Below are 26,662 nucleotides of genomic sequence, written 5' to 3'. Positions count from 1 at the left end.
GCAGCAGAACAACCAGGCCAGCCCTTGCTGGACAGGCGCCTCTCGGGCTCCCTCCCAGCTCTACCCTCCACAACTTGAAACCTTACTCCTCTCTGAATAATACCCAGCGCCTCCATGGCTTCTGCGTCCCCGCTGCATGCTGGGAGTTGAAGTCCTCTTGCCCCACGCTCTGCCTGCGCTTCCCAGCTGGGCAAACTACACCGCCCAGATTCCCTGGCCAAGCCGCTCCCTGGCTCCTTCGCCCCAGGGCTCCCTGGGAGTTGTAGTCTCCCTCCCCGCTCCACCCCAGCGCCTGGCCGGCAGCGGGAACTACAAATCCCAGCAGTCCCCTGGCCTCCCCTTCTCCCCGCCCCCTGCTGGGCTGAGTGGTGTTTTTGTTGTTGGTAAAAGGTTAGTGGAACAGCTGATTGCTCTGTAGGGTAAGAGACCTTCTTTATCTAATGGGGCGCCGCTGCTTTTCTCCTGCCCTCCGGCCCCTGCCTCCTCCTCTCCTTCCTCTGCTGCTGCCTGGGGGGCTGGGGGAAGGGTTGGGGGGGCCGAGCTGGGCTTTTGGAGAGGGGCCATTCCTTTTCTGCCCTCTGCAGCTGCAGCGTGGAGCCTCCTGCCAGGGGCTCGCTGGGGGCGATTCTTCCCCCCCCTTTGCATTGCCCCCCCCGTAAGGGCTGTGATCCGGGTACAAGGGAGACCAGCAGCCCCTTGATCTCGGCCTTGCCTGTACTTCAAGGCCTTTGGATGCAGGACTCCCTGCTATGGGGAAGGCAGTGGGGCCATCCCTCTCCTCTGGGAGGGGGCAACCCAGTGGTCGGGACCCCTACCCTCTCCCCAGCTGTCAGTCCCCTCCTGCCTCCTTTAATCCCCATTCCAGAACCGGCTCTTCCACTGCTTTACCCCCATCATCTGCCTGGCTGCAGGGCCAGGCCTGCGAACCACCTGTCTGTGCTATTATCTCCCCGCTGACCCCCCCACGGATGCCCCTGGCTGGGGCAGCACAGAGATTAGCTCCGCCCGCCCCCGTGGCATTAAAGGGGTGAGAATCCATCCCATTCCCGAGTTTGCAGCTGAGGCTGGTGCAGAGGGTGATCGCCACCCCCCGCCCACTCCCCCTGTGCAGTTTCCTTCCCCAGCACGCCTGTGGCTTGGGGTTTCCGAAGACGAGTTTCCGTTGTCGCTTTGGTTTGGAGCCATTTGATTTTTAAAGCCTTTTATTCTTGGCAAGAAGGGGGGGTGGGAGGAGTTTCCCCAAAACCTGCTCGGGACTTTGATCTTTTTTTTTTCCTCTCTTGCCAAGTCGGGAGGCATTTTTTCCTTGGCTCTCCCTGTACCTCGATGGGAGCAGGCCTTGCATAAGGCTGGTGCGCCCTGTGTGTGTTGTGCAAGCGTCAAGGAATTATCCTCCCCATGTCCCTGGCAGACAGGTGAGCAGAGACGATGGCTGGCAGCTGCTGGGATTTGTTTTGCACATGGCTGCTTCGTGACTGGCTCGGCGCAACTGGGACAGCAGACTCCTGGGAGGGGAAAGGAATGTGGCTTCGGGCACTTGGCTGGATGATGTCCAGGAGCTTCCACGCCAGCCATGCGCTGTCTGGGCTTGTGGGGTGGATCATGAGGTATCTCGCCCAGCCCACGAGCACCTTTAGCAGGGATTGTGCAGGGTTCCTATGACAGCAAGGCCAGGAAGCCCCAAACAACATCAGGGCCCTGTTGTGCTGGATGCTGCATAGACACGGAGAAATAGTCCCCACCCTAAAGAGCTCAGAGTCTGCACAGGCAAAGGGTGGAAGGGGAAACTGAGGCACAGCAGAGTTAGGAGTAGAAGCCGGGTGTCCTGACTTCAGTTCCGCTCTCTAGCACAGGACCATCCGCCAACCCAAAGATGCTCAGAGATTCATTTTATCTCAGAGGAAGTTGGTAATAGTGGGACTCTTTAGAGGAGCTAATGTTAATACCTTGCTCCTGTCTTTGGTGAATCTTACAGTGCTTTACAAGGAGGTCAGTATCATTATCCCCATTTTGCAGATGGGGAAACTGAGGCACGGAGAGGAAATGACTAATACAAAGTCACCCAGCAAAGCAGTGTGTGAGCTGGCACTAGAACCATGTCTCTTGAGTGTTCATCCAGTCCTGTATCTACCAGGCCACGCTGCTGCCAGCAGATCATCAGCCCAGGTGTCGCTGCACAGGGGATTATAATTGGTGCGGGCACACTTTGGGGACATTCAGATGTACTGGGACCCTCACCATGTATGGTCACCAGCGTGCAGAGAGTCTTAACGTGGCCAGCACCAAGGGCAGGGAAGTCACCGAGTTACAGGGTGCCTCTGTTACATGGAATCATCTAACAAGGATTTTGGCTTATCCAGAGAGGAAACTGGGGTGCACAAGCATCCCTGTTTGCCTTTGTAGCGGGCCCCTTTGAAGATATTTACAGCCCCGTCAGTGCTGTACATGAATCCCTGGGCTGTTTCCACATTGTCAACTTGTAGTGTAGACGTGACCTCACCCTGACCTTTGTAACGTACTAGACAATCTGTTGTTCTAGCCCTTGATTCAGTTGTAGCTTCTGTGTAGATGAGACCAGCATGTGTATCTCCCCCTGTCTAGCCTGCAGCCCTGACACCCTTGTTCTGTCCCTGCCCTGTTTTGCAGGATTGGGTCGGTTTAGGGTTTGGAGGGAAGATCTTGCAGGAAAACCCAGGGTGCTGAGAGAAATTATTCTAGTGATAAAGCAGTGGGTACTATTATAATTATTATTTCTGTATTGTGGTAGCACCTAGGAGGCCCGCTCATCTACCAGGATCCCGTTGTGCTGGGTGCTGTACAAACACAGAACAAAAAGACTGTCCCTGACCCTAAAGTAATCTAAGCTTTCCTGAAGTGATGCCCCAGCAAGGTGCTGGAGGCGCCATCTTCCAGGTGAGGTGTAAATTCGAGGTCCTGGCTCTTTTTCTGTCACTAAGCATCCCACAGTTGCTTTCACAAGAGCCAGGGCTTTGGATTTGCGTCAGTGCATTTCTCCTCCCTGCATTCCCCAGCTGGGCACGAGACAGTATTGCCAGCCCCACATGTTCAAAAATCAGGAGTCAGGCTCACGAAAAATAATGAGATTGGCTTTAAAATCATGAGATCATGTAAAAACAATAGATTTGGCGTTCGTTTTATTTGCCTTCTGCTTTTGGGGCCTTTAGGGTGGGCCGGGGTCGCATTTTGTAGCTTTCGCCGCCCCCAGGAGGGCTAGAAACTTACTTCTCCTTTAAAAATGAAGGCTGAAATCATCTCACGACCACTTGACTCCAGGAGCTGGGGCTTTAAGGAAAACAATCCTTATCGTGACAGAATCGTGAGAGGTGGCAACACTGGGACGCCACTTCCTGTCCTCTGTTGTTGTGTGGTGTGGCCATTCTGGACTCTGCTTCAGGGCAGTAATCAGAGCGATCCTGGTATGTGCAGCTTGTAAAGCATTTTGGGACCCTATGCTGGAGAGGCAGAATGAGACCCAGATACCACAGGTAGGCCGGCTGGGTGGGATCATGTTTGTCCAGCAGCGTTTCTTAAAGCCGATGTAGTTTCCCATGTGCCGCAGCATCCGTCCCAAGGCCAGCAGACACATCTGCTTCCCCCAGTCCTGTGGCCATGATCACCTGGTTCCTTAGGGCTGCATTTTCTGGGGCCTAGTGGCTGGAGCACTGGACTGGGCCTCGGAGACCCGGGTTCTGTTCCTGACCAGCTTGGGCAAGTCCCTTCCCTTCTCTTTGCCTCGGTTTCCCCATCTGTAAAGTGAAAATAACGATGCCAACCTCGTCTGTGAAGAGCTTTGGGATCCGTGGGTGAAAGGCACAATACAAAAGCTAGTTGTTGTGATTAAGGGTGAGAACTCCTTTGTTTAAAGGTTGACTTTTAAGTCAAATGCTCCCTTGGATTCTCTTGAAATGTGACATGCCTCATAGGGGTGCAGGGTAGGGTAAATGATCCAAATTGGGGGTCATTTGAACAAGGAGTTCCCAAAATACAGCCCTTGGGGGTGGGGGGAAACAGCATTTTGTCAAGGCAACGGGTTCTACCGGGGGGGGGGGGGTGTTTTTTGCACACGGTGGGGGCTCAGACCATGTCTCGGATCGTCCCCAGTTTGGTCCAGTCGCCTGCCAGTTGACTCAGCTAGTGTGTGGCCCGTTGGGGGAGGCACTTTTGAAATCCCACTTAAAGGAAAAGTTAGGCTGTCTGAATTAGGGGCCACTAAAAAGTTGCGTGCTGAAGAGCTTGCAAAGGGCCTGTGCCGAAAGACGGTTTCTAGCCACGGTGCTTGCCCGTGACTCGGCGGGTCGAGGGCATGGGCCGTGGCTATTGACACGGAGCTACCCCCCTCCAGGGACTGCAAGTTGGAAACCTACCCTGGGCAGCTATCTGAGGAGGAACTACCAGCCAGGTGCTGCTGTCTGCCTCTGGCGAAGGGTTTCTGTTACGTCCGGGAAACGTAATCAGAGGACAACGGGAAACCGAGAAGGGGCTCGAACTATTTTTGAAAAGACAAAGAACGACCCGGGAATGCTTGCTGCGCCGTGCCAGGGGGCTGGGAGACAAAGAGGGGTTTGAGGAACGGGGAGAGGGATTGAGGAGGGGAGGGGGAATAAGACGAATGGGGATGGGTGGCAGGGTTGGGGGTTCAGGTGAGGGGGGCGGTGGGATACTGGCAGGGAAGACATGGGGGTGGTAGGGCAAATTAGGAGTCCCCCATTCCTCCTTCCCATGTGTGTACCAGAATCTTGGGGAGGGGGGTGTCAGCATGCTCCTCTGAGAGGGTCTGTCCCTCTTTATGCCCCCATGTGTGCCAGGTTTTTGAGGGCCCTACTTTTCTAAGGGGCCTGAGCCCCAGATCCTGGTACACACATGGGGGGGCATGGAGAGGCCCCTTTCCCTGCCCCTTTGTGTATGCTGGGATCTTGGGGACCATGCTATCCTAAGGGGGTCTGAGCCCCTCTCCCTACCCCCCCCCCCCCCATGTGAGGGACCCTCACTATACCACAGACTGAAAGCTCTGAAAACCAGGACATTCAAAGTTAAGGTGACAGCACCTGTGAGGGGCTGGCCAGGGGCGAGCTTGGAGGCTGGGTGAGCCCGGGCCTTGCCAGAGCAGGGGAGCAGCTGAGGGGGGTGCAGAGAGCAGGCCCAGGGCCCAGTTTGGTGTACAGCTGGGCCTCCATAACTCAGAAATGTGTCCGTCCTCCCCACTCCCTCCCCCCCAAAAAAGCTGCTGCTTGTGATACCTAAACAGCTTCTCAAGTGCTAACGAATGGTCCTGAATGGCTTCCTGGAATGGGCTGGGGACGGGAAGCTGGAAAATGTTGTAAGGGAAGGGGACGGAGAAGCGGAGCGATTGCACTGGAGAAAGCTACTGTAACTAAACCAAAAGGGAATAAAATGGTTGGATTTGGGGCCACGGACAAGATTTCCCTCACTGCCCTGTTAGCAGTTCTGCCTCCCAACATTTCACAGCACGGCCCGGTTATCCTCATTCCCCGGCGGCGAAGGGGACAGGAGCGCTTAGCATCTCATGGCCTCCTTACTATCCATAGCAGCGTGCCGGCTGCAAACCTAGAGGACAGCCAGAACGGCCTGTCTGACCACTGACTTCTACAAAACACATTTCTCTTTCTGGTCCAGAACCTAGGAAATTCACAGACAAAAAACTTGGTTAACACAGAGCTGAGATTGCCTGTGGGGTCTTGGGCCTGTCCGGCAGAAGTCAAACCTCTGACATCCAGGAAAGGCAGAGTGAAGGGACACCTTTACTCTGAGCCTCTCTAGCTGGCAGTAGCCATTGGGAATTATCTGTGTGCGCTCCAGCTATGCTCGCTGTTCGTTAGGTGGAGCTGGATTGAATGGTGGAGGGATTTACAGATGACACTAAACTGTGGGAAGAGGTAGATATGCTGGAAAGTAGGGATAGGATACAGAGTGACCTAGACACATTGGAGGATTGGGCCAAAAGAAATCTGATGAGGTTCAACAAGGCAAGTGCAGAGTCCTCCACTTAGGACGGAAGAATCCACAGACTAGGGACCAACTGGCTAGGCAGCAGTTCTGCAGTAAAGGACCTGGGGGTTGCAGTGGACAAGAAGCTGGATATGAGTCAGCAGTGTGCCCTGGTTGCCAAGAAGGCTAACAGCATATTGGGCTGCATTAGTGGGAGCATTACCAGCAGATCGAGGGAAGTGATCATTCCCCTCTATTCGGCACTGGTGAGGCCACATTTGGAGTACTGTGTCCAGTTTTGGGCTTCTCAATACAGAAAGGATGTGGACAAATTGGAGGGAGTCCTGGGCATCCTGGGGCATCACTCAGAAAGGGCAGAGTTAAGGTTGCATTGGCATGTACCTTGATTCTGGGTTTTCTGGCTGTCAGAGGTCTGCGTTTTGCAGGATGGGCATGGAACACCCCGGGGCAACCTCAACTGCTTTTTGTCAATGGTTTTGTGTTAATTACTAAAGACCCCAGCCGAGGTTACTGGTCTGGGTGCAAGCCACCATTGTTGCCCCAAAGATTTTGCAGGAGGGGAGAGGAAACTGAGGCACAGAGCGAGCGAGTGACTTGCTCAGGGTCACACAGCAAGTCAGTGGCAGACCTGGAAATAGAACCCAGGTGTATTGAGTCCCAATTTAGTGCCCTTGCCCCTAACCAGAGTAAAAAAGACTAGACAAATGTCCCTCTCTGTCTGAAGTCTTGGGGTCCAACTCCAAAGGTGCCTGAGTGCCAGGCTCCTGGGTTCAATTCCCGGCTCTGAAATCAACTCGCTGTGGGCCCAAGAGCCTTTGTAAAATAGGGACAGTGGTACTGCCCTCCCTCCTGGGGCTGGAAGGCTAAATGCATCCATGCCCATGAGGTGCCCGCAGTGATAAGCTCTGTGGACCTACTAGTGGCAGGTAGGAAAGCAGTGACTTTCAGGGCATTCCAGGCTGGTCCAGAGGGGGGATTTTCCCATCCTGCCCCTTCCCCATCACTTCTTGTGCAAACACCTGTGACATTACCCAAGGTACAACCTGGACTGTTGAACAGCTGTGTCCCCTCAGTTCTCTGCACTGAGGTGTCTTTTACACTGCTTCTCTGTGAGAGCAACCACTCCTGACCTGCTCACACACAGCCTTCAGCATGTAAATTACTCTCAGCTATACTGTAAGAGTGGTACAGCCAGCCATCCTTGAATTACACTGCAGAGGGACACCAGCAAATTCCCAGTCCCAGCATCTTGTACTGCCCAGCCCTTTCCTGGACAAAACAAGCTCATATAAAGTCTGTCACTTTACTAATAGAAAATGATATGCACAAATCCTGTTATCTCAAATGGAGTTTACCAAACACTTCAGTCGAAGCCCATGAGTCTAGATCAAACAATAAAGCAAGGTTATTAACTAAAAAAAGATAGATTTTAAGTGACATTTGCAGGTAATGAGTCATAAAAGTCAGAATTGGTTACAAAGAAATACAAGGTAAAACACAACTAACATCCAATGTAACAAACTAAGTGATTTCAAAGCAAACGTATATTTCACCACATGTTCTAGCAGTCTTACGGGCTAAATTCGTTTCTGCCAGGATCCCTCCACAGTCCAGCGATGCTTCCTTTGTCCTTCAAATGTTGTCGATGCGGTGAGTGAAGATGAAGGGAGAGGTCTTTTTGGGGCATCTGTTCCCCTTTCTTATAGTTCTCTTTTTCTTTGAAAATCATCTCCAGCTGAGGTTAAGGAGATAGCAAATCTGTGGAGACGGGGACCTTGGCTGTTTCTTTGCCAAAATGTAGATTTCTCACTCATGCCCTTTTTCCTGCCAAGGAACGGCCACTTAACCAGGTGACGGTCCATTTGATTTTGTTGACGCCTGGCTGAGGCGTCAGTTTGCCTTTTGTCTCTGCAGAACGGGTAGCAGCTTTTCTAAACTTGAAACATGACTCCGCCATGTCATGCAGTAGAATTTATAACTTTACATACAATGTTGCCGCACTTATTTTACCAGGACAACAATGCTGAACAAATGATGAGTTTTCAAATGATACCTCACATGACATACTTTGTACAAAATGTATCATAGTCGTCTAAAAAGGGTGAACATGGGATCTCCGTGGTAGCATTCTCTGAAAAGCTTCCGGTTCCATGCACAGGCAGAACTGCAGGGTCTCAATGCGTGGATGAGATGATGGTGTTAGGGAGGAAGGGTTTAGATTTATTACGAACTGGGGAACCTTTTGGGAAAGGGGGATCCTATACAGAAAGGATGGGCTCCACCTAAACCAAAAACCGGATTGCTGGCACGTAAAATTGAAAAGGTCATAGAGCAGTTTTTAAATTAAGGGCTGGGGAAAGCCGATGGGTACGAGGAGCATATGGTTCAGACAGAGACATTCCTGAGGGGAGGATCTATTAATGGAGATTCTCTATATCCAAGTAAGGAGGAGAGGATGGAAGAGGATTAAATACGGGTAGAATCTGATGTGAAACATTCAAATGAAAAAGAGTCTCATTCAATTACATCTCATAATGGCAGACAGCTAAAAAGTGACAATTTTTTCAAGTGCTTGTATACAAATGCTAGAAGTTTAAATACTAAGATGAACTTCAGTGCCTGGTATTAAATGAGGATATTGATATAATTAGAAACTTGGTGGAATGAGGATAATCAATTGGAAACAGTAATACCAGGGTACAAAATATACCGGAAGGACAGAATAGGTCGTACTGGTGGGGGAGTGGAACTATGTGTGAAAGAAAGCATAGAGTCAAATGAAATAAAAATCTTAAATGAACCAAACTGCCATAGAATCTCTATGGATAGTAATTCCATGCTTGAATAATAAGAATAGAGCAGTAGGGATATATTGCCGCCCACCTGACCAGGATGGTGATAGTGACTGTGAAATGCTCAGGGAGATTAGAGAAGCTATAAAAATAAAGAACTCAATAATAATGGAGAATTTCAGCTATCCCCATACTGACTGGGTACATCATCTCACAACGGGATGCAGAGAGAAAGTTTCTTGACACCTTCAATGGCTTCCTGGAACCCACAAGAGGAGAGGCAATTCTTGATTTAGTTCTAAGTGGAGCACAGGATCTGGTCCAAGAGGTGAATATAGCCGAACTGCTAGGTAATAGTGACCAGAACATAATAAAATTTAACATCCCTGTGTGGGAGCCCCTAAAACAGCCCACCACAGTAGCATTTAATTTTAGAAAGTGTAACTACACAAAAATGAGGAAGTTAGTTTAACAAAGATTAAAAAGTACAGTGCCAAAATTGAAATCCCTGCAAGCTGCATGAAAACTTTTTAAAGACACCATAGTAGAAACTTAATTTAAATATATAACCCCAAATTAAAAAACATAGTAAGAGGACCAAAAAATTGGCACCCTGGCTAAACAACAAAGTAAAAGAAGCAGTTAGAGGCAAAAAGTTGTCCTTTAAAAAGTGGAACATAAATCCTACTGAGGAAAATAGAAAGGAGCATAAAGTCTAGCAAATAAAGTGTAAAAATATAGTTAGGAAGTCCAAAAAAGAATTTGGAGAACAACTAGCCAAAGACTCAAAAAGTAACAGCAAAAATATTTTTAAGTACATCGGAAGCAGAAACTGCGTGGGGTCACTGGACGATCGAGATGCTAACGGAGCACTCAAGGAAGATAAGGCTATTGCAGAGAAACTAAATGAATTCTTTGCATAGGTCTTCTCGGCCGAGGATGTGAAAGAGATTCCCAAACCTGAGCTATTTTTAGGTGACAAATCTGAGGAACTGTCCCAGATTGAGGTGTCATTAGAGGAGGTTTTGGAACAAATTGATAAATTAAACATTAATAAATCACCAGGACCAGATGGTATCCACCCAAGAGTTCTGAAATGTGAAATTGCAGAACTACTAACTGTGGTATCTAACCTATCATTTAAATCAGCTTCTGTACCAGATGACTGGAGGATAGCTAATGTGACGCCAATTTTTTTAAAAGGGCTCCCAGAGGCGATCCCGGCAATTACAGGCCGATAAGCCTAACTTCAGTACCAGCCAAATTGGTTGCAGCTATAGTAAAGAACAGAATTATCAGACACATAGATGAATACGATTTGTTGGGGAAGAGTCAACATGGTTTTTGTAAAGGGAAATCACGCCTCACCAATCTACTAGAATTCCTTGAGCTGGTCAACAAGCATGTGGACAAAGGTGATCCAGTGGATACAATGTTCTTAGATTTTCAGAAAGCCTTTGACAGAGTCCTTCACAAAAGGCTCTTAAGCAGAGTAGCTGTCATGGGATAAGAGGGAAGGTCCTCTTGTGGATCAGTAACTGGTTAAAAGATAGGAAACAAAAGGTAGGAATAATGGTCAGTTTTCAGAATGGAGAGAGGTTAATGGTGGTGTCCCCCAGGGGTCTGTACTGGGACCAGTGCTGTTCAACATATTCATAAATGGGGAAAGGGGGTAAACAGTGAGGTGGCAAAATGTGCAGATGAGACAAAACTACTCAAGATAGTTAAGTCCAAAAAGCTGCCTGCGAAGAGTTACAAAGAGATTTCACAAAACTGGATGACTGGGCAACAAAATGGCTGATGGTATTCAGTATTGATAAATGCAAAGTAATACACATTGGAAAACATCATCCCAACTATACATATAAATGACTCAGTCTAAATTAGCTGTTATCCTTCAAGAAATAGATCTTGGACTCATTGTGGATAGTTCTCTGAAAACATCCACTCAATGTGCAGCTGCAGTTGAAAGAGCTAACAGAATGTTGGGAATCATTAGCAAAGGGATAGATAATAAGACAGAAAATATCACATTGCTTCTTTATAAATCCACGGTACACCCACATCTTGAATACTACATGCAGATCTGGTCACTCCATCTCACAAAAGATGTATTGGAACCAGAAAAGGGCAACTAAAATGATTAGGGATATGGAAAAGCTTCCATATGAGGAGAGATGAATAAGGCTGAGACTTTTCGGCTTGGAAAAGAGATAACTAAGGAGAGACATAATCGAGGTCTGTAAAATCATGACTGGTGTGGAGAAAGAAAAAAGGAAGTATTATTTACTCCTCCTCATAACCCAAAAGCTTGGGGTCATCAAAGGAAAGTAATAAGCAGCAGGGTTAAAACGAACAAAAGGACTTATTTCTTCACACAACGCAGAGTCAGCCTGTGGAATTGCTTGCCAGAGGATGTTGTGAAGGCCAAGACCATAATGGGGTGCAAAAAAGAACTAGATAAGTTCATGGAGGATAAATGCATCCATGGTTTTAGCCAGGATAGGCAGGGATTGCTGTTTGCCAGAGGCTGGGCGTGGCTGATGGGATGAATCACTTGATGATTCCTTGTTCTGTTCATTCCCTCTGAAGCACCTGACCTTGGCCATGGTCGGAAGACAGGACACTGGGCTAGACGGACCGTTGGTCTGACCCCGTGTGGCCGTTCTTATAGGGATCCAGGCTATGTCACCCCGCCCATCTTTCTTCTTTGCCTTGCAGCTCGATGAAGAGGATGGAGGAGGTGTCTCTGAGCAAGTCGCAGGCACAGCCCCACCCTGCCGTGGCCTTCCTCAACGTGGCCTGCACCTACGTGCCCAACACCAAGGTCGAGTGCCACTACACCCTGCCCCCCAGCGTGAAGCCGTCCGCCCGCGACTGGATCGGGATATTCAAGGTAGTGGGAAGAGAGGGGCGGGCAGAAGCTGGATGCTTTCCCTGGGGTCTCCCCTGTCACTCTGTCCCCCCGGGGGTTGGGGAGCGTGGCCCAGCAGATGTTCTGATCAGGCAGTGAATAAGGCTGAGATAAGGAGGTGCAGGGTGTCTGGCTTGTCTCCTCATCCTCTGGGAGGGCGGGATGGCCAGATAGAGGCTTCCCCTCCTACTGGCTTCTCTGCTGTCCCATTGCGCTGAGCCTGCCGCGATCGTGTGACGGGAGGGGCCCGCTTCTGCCGGCCACCTTGAAGTTCGCCCACAAGTCGAGCAAGCTTCCTGCTTTGCCCTGCACGGGACCGCAAAATGGGGCAGCATTGCCTAATGGCCAGGGCACTGGACCGGGACTCGAGAGCCACAGTTCTATTCCCAGTGGGTGGCCTTGAGCAAGTCACTTCTCTCCGTACCTTGGTTTCCCCATCTGTAAAACAGGGTCAGGCGGGGCCGTGATGCTGCCTTCCTGTCCTGCGTCACAGCTGGGTACTCTGATCATTTTAAGCTGCACCAAGTGGCTCTGACCCACCCCCCAGCAGGCTCCTAGGATCCAGAGTCAGACAGATTCATGTGTGGACGGAAGGGAGGTTTGGTCTTAAACCTGAGTCGAAGCCCTGGCTTAGTGGGTAGCATAGACGCCTGCAGGGCCCCGTTGCCATGACGGCCGAGCCCCTCACAGCCTTTAGTGTCTCTGTCTCCCAGCCCTCAGATGAGGCCAATGACACTGGCCCGCGTGAAGAGCACTAGAGAAAGGCTCAGCTAGTGCCCGGGGTTACTCAGACACCCTCTTGCCCACATCTGTCCGTCTAGGTGGAAGTCTCGTCCGTGCGGGATTACTACACCTTTGTGTGGTGTGTGGTGCCTGACGGAGGCACGGAGGGGGCGCCTGTCCATTCCAGCGTCCAGTTCCAAGGTTGGTGGGGGAAGCTCCCGGGGGGGGGGGAGGGCTGCGTAGATCGCGTGCCTGGGAGTTGCAGGAGGGGCTGTGCCGCACACGCTGATCGGACAGACAGTGAGCAGCCGGAGCGATGCGTCAGCTCTGCAGCTTCCTGCAGACCGGTCAGAAAGGGTGGCAGCCCTGCGGGACGGGGAGAATTTGGGTTACAGAGAGTTTGCCGTGTCTGGGCAGATCAAGGGCCCATCTAACCTGTTATCCCAGCCTCCCTGACAAACACGGTTACACCAGTGGGCCCATCTAGTCCACTCTCCCCTCTGTGACCCGTCCATGCCTAAGGTAGCCCACCTGAAAATGCCAAGGTCAGGGCAGGCTGCAAAAGGAGAGCAGATTCTCCCCAACTGGTGGCTAACACTGCGGTTAGATTCCCCAGCTAGTGACAAACAGTGCTCCTGATTCCCCACACAGGTTAGCAAGAAGCTAAAACAGAAAAATTATACAGTCCCCTTTACTGCATATCAGTCTCTGGCTCCCAGTCAGCAACTCGGTCCAATAAAGAGAGAAGTTATTTAAAACTCTGTTCCCTTTACCAAAATGTTCTCCTGACCCCCAAAGGGTCAGCCACATTGCCAGGTTAATACAAGTGTGGATCCTACCCAAAATACCACCCTGGCAGCCAATCCTTTAGTAACTAAACTCAAGGTTTATTATAAAAGGAAAGAAACGAGAAGAGAAATTTTAAATGGTCAAAGCAAAAAGATACACACAGGTGACTGTAAAGTCCGTATATATCAGATTCTCAGCAGAGTAGTGGAGTTTGCGGGCTTGTACAATCCCTCTGGTGTACATCCAGTGCCTGGATGAGCCTCAGTCCTTTGTTTCACAGGTTTAGTTGTAGATGAGTTGATGGAGAGGTAGGAAGCAAGAATGAAGACAATATGGGGATGGTGCAGCTCCCTTTTATGTCCCTTTGTCATGTGGCTTGTCCCAAACCCAGCCACACAACACATGACATGGAAAAGCCTTACAGTCCTCTGTCCCTAGGCGTGTTCTTACATACCCTGGTGACTCTTAGGGGTAGCCCCTGGGTTCTCTCACTACCTTTGAGTTCCCTTGATGGGCCATTAAACAGGTTTATTGCTGCTGCCGTCCTGTCTGGGGTATCACCCAGAAACACAGCATCTGTGGAAATACAAGTGTACAGTATATATCTAGAACTTATAACAAAAATGATGCATACACAGAAACAGCATTATCCTATTTAGCAAATTATAACCTTTCCAGTAGTGCCTGACATGGCCTGTCTCCTACGAATTATTGTAATTTTGCCATATTGACATCAATAATATTATAAATGGTCCTTCATATTTCACCCAGCGTCACACCCTTGCCATGCTGGATCAGACCCATGGGCCCATCCGGCCCAGTATCCCCGCCCTCTGCACCAGATTAGGCCCATGGGCCCATCTAGTGTGGCACCAGGCCTCCAGGAGTGGCCATTACCTCATGCCTCAGCAGTTGCAAAGCCAAACGCTCCCTGAAGCCCCCAGCGTGGGCGTGTGGTGCCGTCACCTTTGGAGGTGCTGGGGAGGCAGCCGTGAGTGGGGAGAGCTTGGCCCTGACATCTCACGGGGGGCTGAGGACTGGGATGGGGGCCTCCCATGGGACGCCAGGGTAGGCACGTGGGGTCAGCAGCTTGGGAGAGGAGGGGATAAAGCAGAGAGCGGGGTGGGCTGGACTGGAATGGGATGGTAGGTATCAGAGCAGCCCCTGATGGAACGGGCATCCAAGGCCACCATCGGTCTTTGACGCCACCTACTCGTTGGCAGAGAGGCCGAGCCAGAGTGGGCCACAGAGAAAGAGCTTAAGTCCAGAGGGAGGCGCATGGGCAGAGGGGCGGGCATCTCTGTGACCAACCATGGTCCAGTGACAGGGCACTTGCCAGCCGCTCTGCCGTGCCAGGACTCAGAAGTGCGGGGTGGGTGCTGGGGGGCAAGATGGGTCAGGAGAGAGCCCCAGAGGCCGGAGGATCTGAGCCCCCACCCGGAGGCATTCCCTCGCAGTGGTGTGGTATCGGCGCCTGAAGCTGGGCCGTGTCTGTCCTGCTGCAGCCAGCTACCTGCCCAAGCCAGGGGCCCAGCAGTACCAGTTCCGCTACGTGGACCGCCATGGCGAGGTGCGTGGCCAGAGCAGCCCCTTCCAGTTCAGCGAGCCCCGGCCCATGGACGAGCTCGTCACGCTGGAGGAGGACGACGAGGGCAACATGGACATGCTGCTGGTGGTGCCCAAGGCCACTCTGCTACAGGTAATGGGGGGGCAGCATTTCCTAGTGGGTGGAGCACCAAACAGGGTGCCCGGAGATCTGTGTTCCTGGCCCAGCTCTGCCACTTGACTTGGACAAGTCACTTTGCAGCTTTGTGCCTCGATTTCCCCTGGGTCTGGTTTGGCAATGGGAGGGATCAGGTGTTGCTCTGACCAAGAAGGCCTGGCATGGCATCTGGCCGTCTCCCAATCAACTCAAATCCCTCCTCCCAGGCTTTTATCCCTGCAAGACAGGCAGTGATGAAAGCATTGGGAAATGGGGCGGAGCCCAGCCCTGGCCCCTCCCTCCAGCCGCTCCGCCCCTTCAGAACGACCTCCCTACTGTGATAAGAGCCCCCATAACTGGCACCCCCAGAGTCTGATCCCTTGCTCCACCCACCTGAGTTAACCCCTTGCCTGCCAGCGTTGGGGCAGGGGCTGTGCATCCTGCCGTGTCCTGGGGGCCTGGAGTGAGTGTCGTGCCTGCCCCCTCGGTCCGTACTAAAATGCCGGTCCCCGTGGGTTGCCCCCTGCAGAACCAGCTGGAGGAAAGCCAGCAGGAGCGCAGCGGGCTGCTGCGAGAGAAGCTGCGGCTGGAGGAGGAGGTGAAGGAGCTGCAGGCCCGGATTGAGCAGCTGGAGGAGGCTTTGGGCACCATGCGGGACGAGCACAGCAAGCTGGCCGAGCAGTACAAGGTGCGTGGGGTAACCCCTACGGGCACCGGACCCTGCTGGGCGACAGCCACTGGGTTGATTCCCCCCACTTTCCGGGTCAATAAGGACCCAAGACCATCCCCACCCACTGGGCCGTTGCCCGTCACACTGGGGGCAAACGGAGGCACGCAGACAGGTGAATGACACCTGGCTCCTGTGCTCAGACCACTAGGCCGCACTGCCTCCTTGGAGATGCCCACCTAAGAGGGGACCTCATATCCCTTCCTCTGTACCTGGCTACCCACTGGCTTAGCCCCAGATCCCACAGGGGCGCTCTGATTTGCGGGGGCCCTGGGGTTCCCCGCCCCTTGCCAGGGCGCCCAGACTCCGTGTTCATCCCAGGCGTGAGACTGGGGCGGTGGGGGAGCCTCCTGATCCCGGCTCACCGCCCCACCCGGCGGCGCGTCCCTCCAGGACCTCTCGAGCTCCCACGCAGCCGTGATGGAGGAGCGGGATGCGCTGAGCCGGCAGCAGGCGGGACAGCTGGCCCGGATCCAGGAGCTGGAGGAGGACATCGAGGTGCTGAGCGAGAAGGTGCTGCAGAAGGAGGTGGAGTTGGACAGGTGAGCGGCCGGAGCTGGGGGGAGCAGGGCTGTGGGGGTGGGGGGGAATCAGCAGGCATAGGGGGGGGCAGAGAGGGAGGGGAGTTAGGGTCAGTGCTGTGACCCAGCTGGACTGGCAGGTGTGGAGGAGGCTGGGGCAGGTGAGTACCATGGCCGCGGCTGGGCCCGGTGGGAAGGGCAGGTGGTCCCCTCTCCTGCCCACCTCGGGATGGGCCCAGGCCTGTGATCTCGCCCGGCCGCTAAGCAGGGTGGGAGCTGGCCTGCGCTCGGACGGGCGACCGCCAGGGCCAGACCCAGGGTCCTGCGAGCAAGGGAAGAGGCCGTTCGTTCAGGGTGGGAGTGGGAAGGAGCTGGCGCCCTATTCGGGGGCTGTGTTGCATAGGGCGGGGGGGGGGGGGGCTCAGAAGGAGGCGCGCTCTCCTTTCTCCCCCACACCCCCCCCGTGCTGCGGACTCTCATGTGCCATGGGGTGCAGCCACGGGGCTGGGGGGGGGGGAGTTTGCGGTGCCCCGACCCCTGGCCTTCCCTCCAGCCCCCTCTGAACCTCACCCGCCCCCACCGCTCCAGCTGGCTGTGCCCGGAGCCCCGGCTCACCCTGCCCGTGTGTCCCTCTGCCCCAGGATGAAGGACACGGTGAAGTCCCTGGTGCGGGAGCAGGAGCAGATCCACCACCAGCTCCAGGAGGAGAACGCCGAGAAGGAGCATTACCAGGTGAGCGCTACGGAGCCGCAGGACGGGGGAGGACCCGGGGCGGGGGCTTGCTGGGGCGACTGGCTCGGGGCAGAGCTAGCTGGGGGGAGCAGCGGGGCTCCCTCTCTTCCCTCTCAGACGCACACAGGAGTGGGGGTCCCTTCCCTCATCCTCCGTCCCTCCCCACACGTACATAGAGGGCAGCAGGGTTCCCCCGGCTCTGCCAGGGGCACCCCGAGGGAAGGGAGGTGGGTTCTCTGGGCCGGCGCATGAGGATCGTGTCCCCCCCCCCTCCCACCCCCGCCCCCCAGGTCAAGCTGCAGGCCTCGGAGCAGGAGAGCCGGAACCTGGCCTGCGACCTGCTGCTGGCCAAGACCCGGCACGGCGAGAAGGTGTCGCAGGCCCTGGTGCTGCAGGAGGACATCAGCAAGCTGCAGCAGAAGCTGGCGGCCGCGCAGCAGAGAACGGTGAGTGCCCGGGGTGGCGGGGGGGGCTCCTGCTCTGAACCCCCCCTCCCATCGGTGCCATGGCACAGCCTCCACTCCCCCCTCATCCCCCTGCTTGGGTGTGTGCATCAACTAGCCCTTCCCCTGGAAAAGAGGGGATTAGGACGGTGTCTCTGCTAGAACAGGGGGATGGGAGCCAGGATTCCTGGGTTCTCTTTCCCTGCCGTGGGTAACTGTGTGTGTTCTAGGGGCTGGGACAGGGAGTCAGGACTCCTGGGTTCTTTTCCCACTGACTCCTGAAATGCAGCCACTTCTGGGGCATGGAAAGCAACAAGCTCGTGTTTTACCAAGAAGGCAGCAGCCTGCACCTGGAGCAGAGTGGCTCACAATTTCAAAGATCTCTGCGAGGAGGGAAATCTCCTGGCTCCTCAGGCCCTAATGGGATTTGAACCCATGATTTAAGGGGAAAGCCCGGCTATTTCCAGCCTGGGTCTGGCTCGTAGCACTCAGAGCCACCCTGCACCCCAGCGAGCTAGCTGAGCTGTTTGCCTTGATAACATCCTGTGGCAGAGAGTTCCACAGGCCAATGGTGGAGACTTTTAACATCCTTTATGTCCCCTCCACTGCTCTCTTGTGGCTGGATTTGGGGGTGGGATGAGGGGGCAGAGCCAAGCTGGCCTCTTCCATTCCATTCATTGTTTCCGATCCCCCCCCCGCAACTCCCCATTGCCTTTTCCCCGCCCCCCAGGCCCAGCTGGAAGCACTGTGTGAGCAGCTCCACTCCACCCAGGACCTCCTTGCCGCCAGCCAGCAGAAAGTGGTGCTGCTGGGGGAGGAGCTGGCCAGCGCCTCCTCCATCCGGGACCGGACCATCTCGGACCTGCACAAGAGCCGGCTGGAGTCGGCCGAAACCAACATCAAGCTGGCAGACATGACCCTGAAATGGAAGGAGGGGAAGGGCCAGTGGTGGAAGGAGAAAAGCAACCTGCTGCAGAGCATAGAGGTACCAACCTTCTCCCCGCTGGGCCTCTCTCACACTTCAATGGCTGTGTCTGCCGCTGGGATGCAGCCACCTCTGGGGTGGGGCGCTGCCGCTGCTCAGCCATTTAGGAGAGGAAACGAAGGCGAATCCCCTCGCTGGGCTTGTCTCAGTGGTCAGGGAGCTGGGACGAGCACCTCCAGACCTGGGGAAAAGCCCCCCCGCATCCGTTGTGACCCACACAATGCTCAGGACTTGGTTTATGTCTCAGCCAAAAGGCAGCGGCTCCGGCCCAGCACCCCCTAGCGCTGCACTGGGATGGGCTGGGGAGAGTGTCCCCTACCCGGCTCCCTAAAGGACAGCATGAGGGGAGAGCACCCAGTACGAAGCCCCCGCTCCTGCAGCCCAGCACCCCCTAGCACCAGGCTGGGGTGAGGTCTGAGAGAGCGCCCCCTGCTGATCCCCCTGCCCCGCTCCCTGCTGCACAGCCACCCCCATGAGCGCCCCCGTGCTCTTCGCAGGCGGAGAAGGACAAGATCCTGAAGCTGAGCGCCGAGGTGCTGAAGCTGGAGAAGAACCTGCAGGAGGAGCGAGCCCAGAAGCAGGCGCTGAAATCGGAGCTGTCCCACGAGAGGGACTCCAGCCTGGTACGGCCGGTGTGGGGGTGGGCACTGCCCCTGGGGCAGCGGGGAGCCTCACTGCCCACTCCCTGGCCTAGAAGGGAAGAGATCAAAAGCTGTGATGGGGGGGGCCAGGCACGGGGTAAGGAGGTGGGGGTCCCTGCCCTATAGGGGGAGGGATCAAAACTGTGACGGGGAGGCCCTGGCGCGGGGAGGGGGGTACCTGCCCTATAGTGGGAGGGATCTGAGATGTGATGGGGGTCTCTGCCCTATAGGGAGAGGGATCAGAGCCGTGCTATGGAGGCTGTACCCCCAAAGCCGCACACTGGTGCTAGGGGGCCCTGCCCCATAGGAGGTGGGATTGGGGTGCGCATGGGTTGCAGGGGTTCAGGTGCTTGGGGTACGGAGGTTCCCTCCCAAGGCTGGGGCAGGGCCGGCCGTTGCCACGTACCCTGCGCTGGGCAGTTCTGAGGGTCCTGTGCCTCCCCCCCCCCACCCGCAGGTGCAGCTGTCGGAGAGCAAGCGGGAGCTCAAGGAGCTGCGCGCGGCCGTGAAGGTGGCTCAGAAGGAGAAGGAGCAGCTCCAGGAGGAGAAACAGGTCGGTGCCCAGCTCTGACTCGGTGAGTCCCTGGGGAGCAAGGACTCCCGATCGCCGTGCAGCATGGAGGGGGAAACTGAGGCACAGGGGCTTGCCCTCGGTCACACAGCGGGGCAGGGGCGGAAACGGAACCCAGGAGTCCTGGTCCGAGGTCAAATGGGGTCCAGAGCCGAGCCCTGGAGCAGGCGGGTCTCAGCCCTCGCTCGGCCCAGGCTCCAGAGAGGCCAAGGAACCGGCAGGAGGGGGCAGCGCAAGCTACGTTCCCAGCACAGGGGTTGGGCAGGGCCCCGCAGCCTGGGTCGTGGGTGGGGGGCAGGCAAAGACCCTGCCTCCCCAGTGGGGTCCCCGCCCAGTCTGCCCATGGCCTGGTGCCCCGGGAGCGGGCGGGCCCAATCCTGACCACGGCAGGCGCCCCTTCCCAGGAGCTGCTGGAGTACGTCCGCACGCTGGAGGAGCGGCTGGAGAAGGTGGCCGACGAGAAGTGGAGCGAGGTGGCCGCGGCCGAGGAGGAGGAGGCGGTGGCCACGGCGCTGAGTGCGTAACCCCGTCGCCCCCCGTCCCGTCCTGTCACCCCGAGCACCCGCCCTCAGTCCCATTACCCCCATGTTCCCACCCCCACAACCCTCCACTCGGTCCTATTACCCCATCACTCCTGCCGTTACCCCACCACCATAACCCCCCACTCAATCCAGTAACCCCTGTGTCCCCACCCCCGTTACCTCCCATCCCATCCCATTACCCCCAGCCCTGTTACCCCATCCCCCCCACTCAATCCTATTACCCCATCCCCCACCCCATTACCCCTCACCATCCCGTTACCCCCATGCCCCTCAGCCCATCCCATTACTCTCAAGCAACCCAGAGGGGCTGGTTACACTCTGCTCCCTGACCTGCTCTGCCTCCCATTCACTGCCTCACCCCACGCCCTTGTGCCCCATACGGTTACCCCCTCACTGTAACCCCTGATCATCCCCCCGTTCCGCCCCCTCCTCCAGGACCCCCCCATCCCTGCTCTCACTGCTTTGTGCGCTCTCTGCTCGCCCCCTCTGCTCCCACCCCCGACATCATCCTGTGCTGCTCCCCCTCCCAGAAGAGCTTTCCATACCCCCCTGCCCCATTGAAGCCAGGGTTCTGGAACGCGGCCCCCCCACCCCGGGGTTACCAACACAAACCCCGTGTTGGTGCCAACTGTCCCTCAGTTCCTCCCCCCAGCACTGCCCCTGCACCCTCTTGCTGGCTCTCCCCTGCCCCATTGCCCTGCCCCCCACCCATCCGGCCCTGCCCAGCAGGGGGCACTGGCTGCCCAAGTGACCCTGTGGCCTGCCCCGCCCCCAGGCTCCCTGGACTCCCCGCTCTCGGACTCGGAGGATGAGTCTCCCGAGGACATGAGGATCCACTCTCAGCTCAGCCCCTACAGCCTGTGCGACAACCGGGCGGCCACCAAGACCCCGCCGTGCCTGCGGGAGCCCATGCACAAGGTGGTGATTAGTCAGCCCGCCCCCATCACCACCCAGATCAAGCAGCCCACCGAGGACAACAGCTCTGACTCGGTGAGTCCCTGGGGAGCGAGGACTCCCGAGCGCCGTGCAGCATGGAGGGGGAAACTGAGGCACGGGGGCTTGCCCTCGGTCACACAGCGAGCCAGGGGCAGGGACGGAAACGGAACCCAGGAGTCCTGGCTTTCAGCCCCGTCTTGGGACCATCAGGTGCCGTTTCCCTCTGGCCAACAGTGGTCCCGTGGGCCATGCAGAACAGACACCCTGGATTGGGGCAGGGACCCCAGAATGATGCAGCATCCTGGCTGCATCTGGGCTAACTCCAACTCTAGCCCTAGGAGGGGCTGATCTGAACCCTTCAGGGCTGGGGCCTGTCCACACTAGGAAAGCAACAGTGTTGGGGAGGGATCTGGTTACAACACAGTAGCTTCCCCAACCAGAGCTCCAGCTCCCAATGCCCTGGGGCTTATGGGCTGGTGGGATCCGGACATGGCCGGCGTTTGGGACGGACCAGTTCCGCTCCTGGCCAGAGAGGGCACAGCTCGGTTCAGCGATCCGGAAGGGGCAGCCCAGCAGGATGCAGACCCGAGGATCCATCCCAGCATCCTTGCTGCAAGGGGGAGCAGGCTATCGGGGCTCAGAGGAGGGGGCGGTCGGGCAGGCTCAGCCTGGCGTTAGATCCTTCTGCATCTGTCTGTGTCCGACCCAAGCAGGCTGGGGAAGATCCTGGCATGTTCAGATACAGCTCCAAGCGTGGGGGGGAGGGGAGTGGTCCCCGAGGCATTCTCATTCCCTCCCCCCCCAACCCGCAGTCACACATCCAGGGGTAGCCGGGCATGTGGCAGCTGGACTGGAGCCTGCCTGTGACCACAGTGATTGATGCCAGGATCCAGAGCAACCCTGCTTGCAGGAACCTAACAGAGCGGTCGGGAGCAGCCCCAGCTCCTAGCAGAGCGGCTGGGGACCTTGTGGCAATGGGGACAGAACTGGCACCCCCGTGCTGCCAGGGCCTAGCCGGCTGCCGCTGGAGGGGAAGAAGAATCCCCATCTGTCCGCAGTGTAGGGCCTATGACACATAGCGGGGCTGTTCTTACTGCATCCAGCAGAGGGCAGCCGTGCCCACGCCAGCTCACTGCTAGGGAGCCCAGTTGCTGGGGTGGGGAGAGGAGCTGGACTCTGGCCCCTCCCGGGTCTCTCACCCCTGCTCTCTGCAGGAGGCGGAGGACGAGAAGGCCGTGCTGATGGCCGCAGTGCGGAGTGGTGGCGAAGAGGCCAGTCTGCTGCTGCCCGAGTTGGGCAGCGTCTTCTATGAGATGGCCAGGTGAGGGGGGCCTGTCAGCAGAGCAGGGGCTGTTCCTTCGCCCTGCCCCTTATGAGCAGGATGGAAGGGAGCAGAGCGGGAGATGGGGAGGAGGCAGAAGGGGATCACTGGGGGGAGTTGGAAGGGGTGGGGAGAAGGCTGGAGGGCAGCAGCGTGGGGGGATGGGGAAGGGGGCGGGAAGGAGGATGGAGGGGAGCAGGGGAGGCTGGGGGAGGGGGACAGGGGAGTAGAGGTGGGGGCTGGGGAAGGGGGCGGGGAGGACGGAGGGGAGCAGAGGGGGGCTGGGGGAGGAGGAGGGGGAGGGCTGAGGGAAGAGGATGGGGGCGGGGGGGGCACCTTCCCAAGCCGCCTCGGAGTTGGTACCGATATATAAATTTCCCGTGGGCGCGGGGAGCTGGTGACTTTTACAGCCCGGGGCCATAAACGTGGCAGGCGCGGAGCCGGGAGATGTACGGCCGTGTCAGGGCATTTCTGAATCAATTTTCAGCATCATTAGATGCCTTTCTCCTGCAGACAGAGGCGGGCGGTGGGGGGGGCGATTTGCAAGTGAAATAGATAGAATCACCCAGATGCAAGGCGGGGGCTGAGGGGGCGCTGTGCACCCAGCCCCATGTGCAGGGGGGATGCGGTTCAAAGGGGGTGTCAGGAGCGGAAGGGCAGGTTGGGTGCAGAGGGGTGGGTGGGGTGGATGAGATGGGGGCATCGGGGGGGCAGGGTGGTTGCAGTGGGATGACGTGCTGGGAGGAGGGCAGGGGGGTTGCTTGTGTCGGGGGGCAGGGGGATGCGATGGGGTGTCAGGGGCAGGGTGGGTGCGGTGGGGTGGCGTGTTGGGGGGAGGGGGATGCGATGGGGTGTCGGGGAGGGCAGGGCGGGTGCAGTGGGCTGGGACGGGATGGGGCGTCTGAGGAGGGCCCTGGCTCCCCTTTGAGAAGGGGCAGGGGCCGCTGTGCTGTGGGGCAGGGGGGGCTGGTCCCGTGCGGGGAACTGGGGTGTTCTGCGGCATCTGCCAGCGAAGGAGACAGCAAAAAGAGAGACCGGGGAGGGGACCCTGAGGGGCCGGGGTTGCGAACGAGCTGCTGTGACTCTTAACCACAGGCTGCGGGGGCAGGACGGGAACAGCAGGGGTGGGGGTCGGGTAACCCCCAATAACCCTGCCCCCCCCCCTCAGTGCTGGGGGGCGGGGAGGGGGCGGCGCCGAGTTCCAGGGGTGCCGACTCCGTGTCTCCATCGCCCCCTTGCAGTGGCATCACGGGCCGCCAGCCGTCGGAGCCGGGCCCCTGCGGGATGGGCGCCTCCCTGCTGGACATGCCGGCCTCCCCCGGCCTGTGGAAGGAGTGCCCCATCTGCAAAGAGCGCTTCCCCCTGGAGTGCGACAAGGAGGCGCTGGAGGAGCACGTGGACAGCCACTTCTTCTTCAGCGCCCACGACCCCTTCGCCTTCGAGTGACGCCCCCGCGGCCGGGGCCCGGCCCCCCCTCCTGCCGCTCCCCGGACCTTCTTGTCAGGCGCTGCCCACCCGGTTCACCCCCTAGGGACCACGCCAGGCTTCCCCGATCCCTGGGGGGTCATTTACCGCCCCTCCCTCCCTGCCCTCCATGCCCGTCTGTGGGGAAGGGGGGAGGCTGGGTACTGGCGCCCCCTGTTGGTTGTTCCCCAGGCAGGTCTATAGGCCTGAGGTCTCCAGCCTCCACCCCCCTCCCCTCCCGCTGCCTTAGGGTGAGATAGGGCGAGTTGCTCCCCCCCACCCCAAATATGGGGTTCAGCCACTGCAGGTGCTGAGTTCCCATCAGTTGACTGGGGGGGGCTCTGTGTCGGGGCGATAGGAATCCCCGGGGGGGGGGGGTTCCCCAACTCTCATCTGCCTCCTGGTACCTGGGACTGCTGCTTAGAGCCGCGGGCAGCCCCCTGGGAGGTTGGTGGGGGGGGCTGCCCTAGGGACGTATTGTCTCCCCCCCCCCCATATTTGCCCTGGGGCACTGCTCTAGAGGCAGAGTGTTGGGAACCGCTGGGCGTTGGATTTTGGAAGGGATGAGGTGGGGGGTCAGAGGTGGTCCCCTCTCACCCCCCAGTCGAGGGGAAGCAGATTTCCTGGTCCCTCAGGGCTCTGGGTGGGGGCAGGAGGTCAGTGTGAGGCTGGAGAGCAGGGGAGGGGGCTGTCTGGGGTTAGCTTACCCCATAGTTAAAGCTAAAAGGGGCCTGGGATTCCCCCCTCGTGGACTCTCCCAGGCCCCCCACCCCCAAAGGCAGGTGCCTGGTGCTGCCCCCTGTCTGTGTGTCAGGGAACCTGGTCCCACCCCAGTTCCACTCCCCTGGGCCCAGTCAACTAGCCTCTGGGTCTCCGGCTGGGCTAGTGGTTTGTATGTCCGGGCTAGTGAATTCCACTGCTGTCGTAAGGATTCACCGCCCCATGGGACTCAGTTTCCCTGGCTGCAAGGTAAGGACCCAGCCACCGCCCCACACGCACCGCCCATGGGCACCAGCCAGAGCCTGCCTCTGCTCAGCCCTGCCGGATGGCAGGAGCACGCCGCTAATGACCACTGATGTGTTAGAACGTCAGCGGCATAAATAATTGGCATAACGGGCTGACCGTCGGCCCCTGCCGTTCGCCCCCACCGCCTCCCGCACGGGGTTAATGGGACCCAAGGGAACCAGAGCCCCCCACGCTGAAACCCTTCCCATCTTGGGGATCCCCGATGGGGGGGTTGAAACGGGGTGAGGGTCATGGGGAGGTGGGGCTGAGCTGGGTATTGGGTGGAGGGCATCTCCCGGGGCAGAACCTGGGCCTGGCTGTCTATTGAAAGTGTTTATAATCTGCCCCTCACTGCCGCCTCTGGGCACCTGGACGAGGTCCAGTGAGGGGAGCAGCATGTGACGGGGCAGGGAGTCCGGGAGGAGAGATCCAAGGACCCAGCTGGCCAACTTGAGAGCTGACAAGGTCCCTGGGGGGCACCAGCCCTGATACGATCTCTGGGGGCACCGACCTGACTTGGCCTCTGGGTGGTACCAGGGGAGGCACCAGTCCTGACATGACCCTGGGGGGCAGCGAGTGGGGCAGCGCCCTGTCACAACCCCTGAAATGGTTTTATTTTTCACTTTGTTTTTTAAACTGACTTGTCCATTTATTATTATTATTATCATTATTTAGGGTCCCCCTCCGCCGGGTCTCTGCGTCTCATAGCTGGCCGCTATAGCATGCTCAGTAATTAGCGTTGATTTGCAGTCGGTTTGCTTGTTTTCGGGTGGGGGGGAACCAACCCCCCCCCAGCCGCCTTGTACATACCTCCCCACCTTTGATTATTCTCATGCACTTGCTTTTCGTATTCACCGTTGCGATTCCTTGTATTTTTAATTTTTTTTCGTTTTTTTTTTAAATCCTGTCGGGCGTCTCCATTCACCCTCTCCTCTTCCCAGGGGGTGGGAGAAAGAAGCCAGGCGTCCGGCTAGCCCCCGAATTCTCGGTTTGCCTGAGAGGAGAGAGAATTCTGTTAATGTTTGTGCCTTTTGAATGCAGGAGCTGAGACGGCTGTTTTGATCACTGGTTTACAGACGCTCTTTATTTTGTAACTAACCGTGGTTGGTGATCCTGACGTGTGCAGCTGTTCCCTGCTTCTCCCCAGTCCTGCTTTGCCCATCCCTGGCCTCTCTCTTTTTAAAAAAAAAAAACAAACATTTTTTTTTAAAGTAAAAGACAGCTACGGTCCCTGAACGTCAGAGCAATAAAAGACCAGTGCATCCTCACACACACACACACACACACGCGGTCCATGTATAGTGTGTATATATATTTATATTACATGTCTCGGCTATTCTAATAAAATCCGGTCTCTTCAAAGCTTCGCTTGATTTATGGTTTATAGGGCACCGTAAAACCTCGTGCTGCTCCACCAGGCCCAAGAAGATCCCTGCCCTCCGGGCTCTGCCAGGCTGATTTTTACTCACAGGTGTCAAATCCAGCAGAACAGCCGTGGGATGAGGCCCGTGCCTGGGCAGCCGAGGGCAGGGCTCAAGGCTGGCTGGGCAGCCGAATCCCCTGGGGGTTAGGAGGGGATATGGAAGGAGAGCTACTGAGGCAAAGCCTGCCCCAGCCAAGGGAGGGAGACCGATCTTTGTTTCTATGCCCACGGTTGTGCTTTGATTCTGACCTGCCCAGCTTCCTCTGGTCCCAGCGGCACTGCCAGTCCGCAGGGAGCTGGGCAGGATCTTTGCCTGCCGTCGATTGCCATTCTGCACTCCTGCAGCGTGAGCAGCCAGGGAATGAATGCAGCTTTCCTGGCCACAGGGAGGACATCAGCACTCAGCTGGGCTTGGACCCCCTACCCGGCTGCTACAGACTCTG

General features: G+C 56.7%; 1 protein-coding gene across 4 annotated transcripts; it reads left to right on the top strand.

Annotated features, from left to right (window-relative positions):
• The first annotated feature begins 341 nt into the window (after nucleotides 1-341).
• CALCOCO1 (calcium binding and coiled-coil domain 1) lies at nucleotides 342-25,902 on the top strand. 4 transcript variants are annotated; one of them, XM_067529561.1, is made up of 15 exons: nucleotides 342-419; nucleotides 11,502-11,676; nucleotides 12,516-12,618; nucleotides 14,712-14,905; nucleotides 15,438-15,596; nucleotides 16,029-16,177; nucleotides 16,798-16,888; nucleotides 17,179-17,334; nucleotides 18,062-18,316; nucleotides 18,814-18,939; nucleotides 19,415-19,510; nucleotides 19,933-20,044; nucleotides 20,846-21,060; nucleotides 22,221-22,327; nucleotides 23,569-25,902. In XM_067529561.1, the coding sequence occupies exons 2-15, from the start codon at nucleotides 11,506-11,508 to the stop codon at nucleotides 23,771-23,773; spliced, it is 2,139 nt and encodes a 712-aa protein (XP_067385662.1). In that variant the 5' UTR covers nucleotides 342-419; nucleotides 11,502-11,505; the 3' UTR covers nucleotides 23,774-25,902. The 4 variants fall into 4 exon arrangements, with proteins under 4 accessions (XP_067385662.1, XP_067385664.1, XP_067385665.1 ...); XM_067529562.1 differs by having other exon boundaries at nucleotides 344-390; XM_067529563.1 differs by lacking the exon at nucleotides 17,179-17,334.
• The last annotated feature ends 760 nt before the right edge of the window (nucleotides 25,903-26,662 follow it).

The sequence above is a fragment of the Emydura macquarii genome, unplaced genomic scaffold (assembly GCF_026122565.2).
Source record: "Emydura macquarii macquarii isolate MOO-44397 ecotype Brisbane River unplaced genomic scaffold, CSIRO-AGI_Emac_v2 contig_2994, whole genome shotgun sequence".
NCBI classification, from domain to species: Eukaryota; Metazoa; Chordata; order Testudines; family Chelidae; genus Emydura; species Emydura macquarii.
Note: the sequence above shows the minus strand (reverse complement) of the source record. Positions and strands in the feature narration are given on the sequence as shown.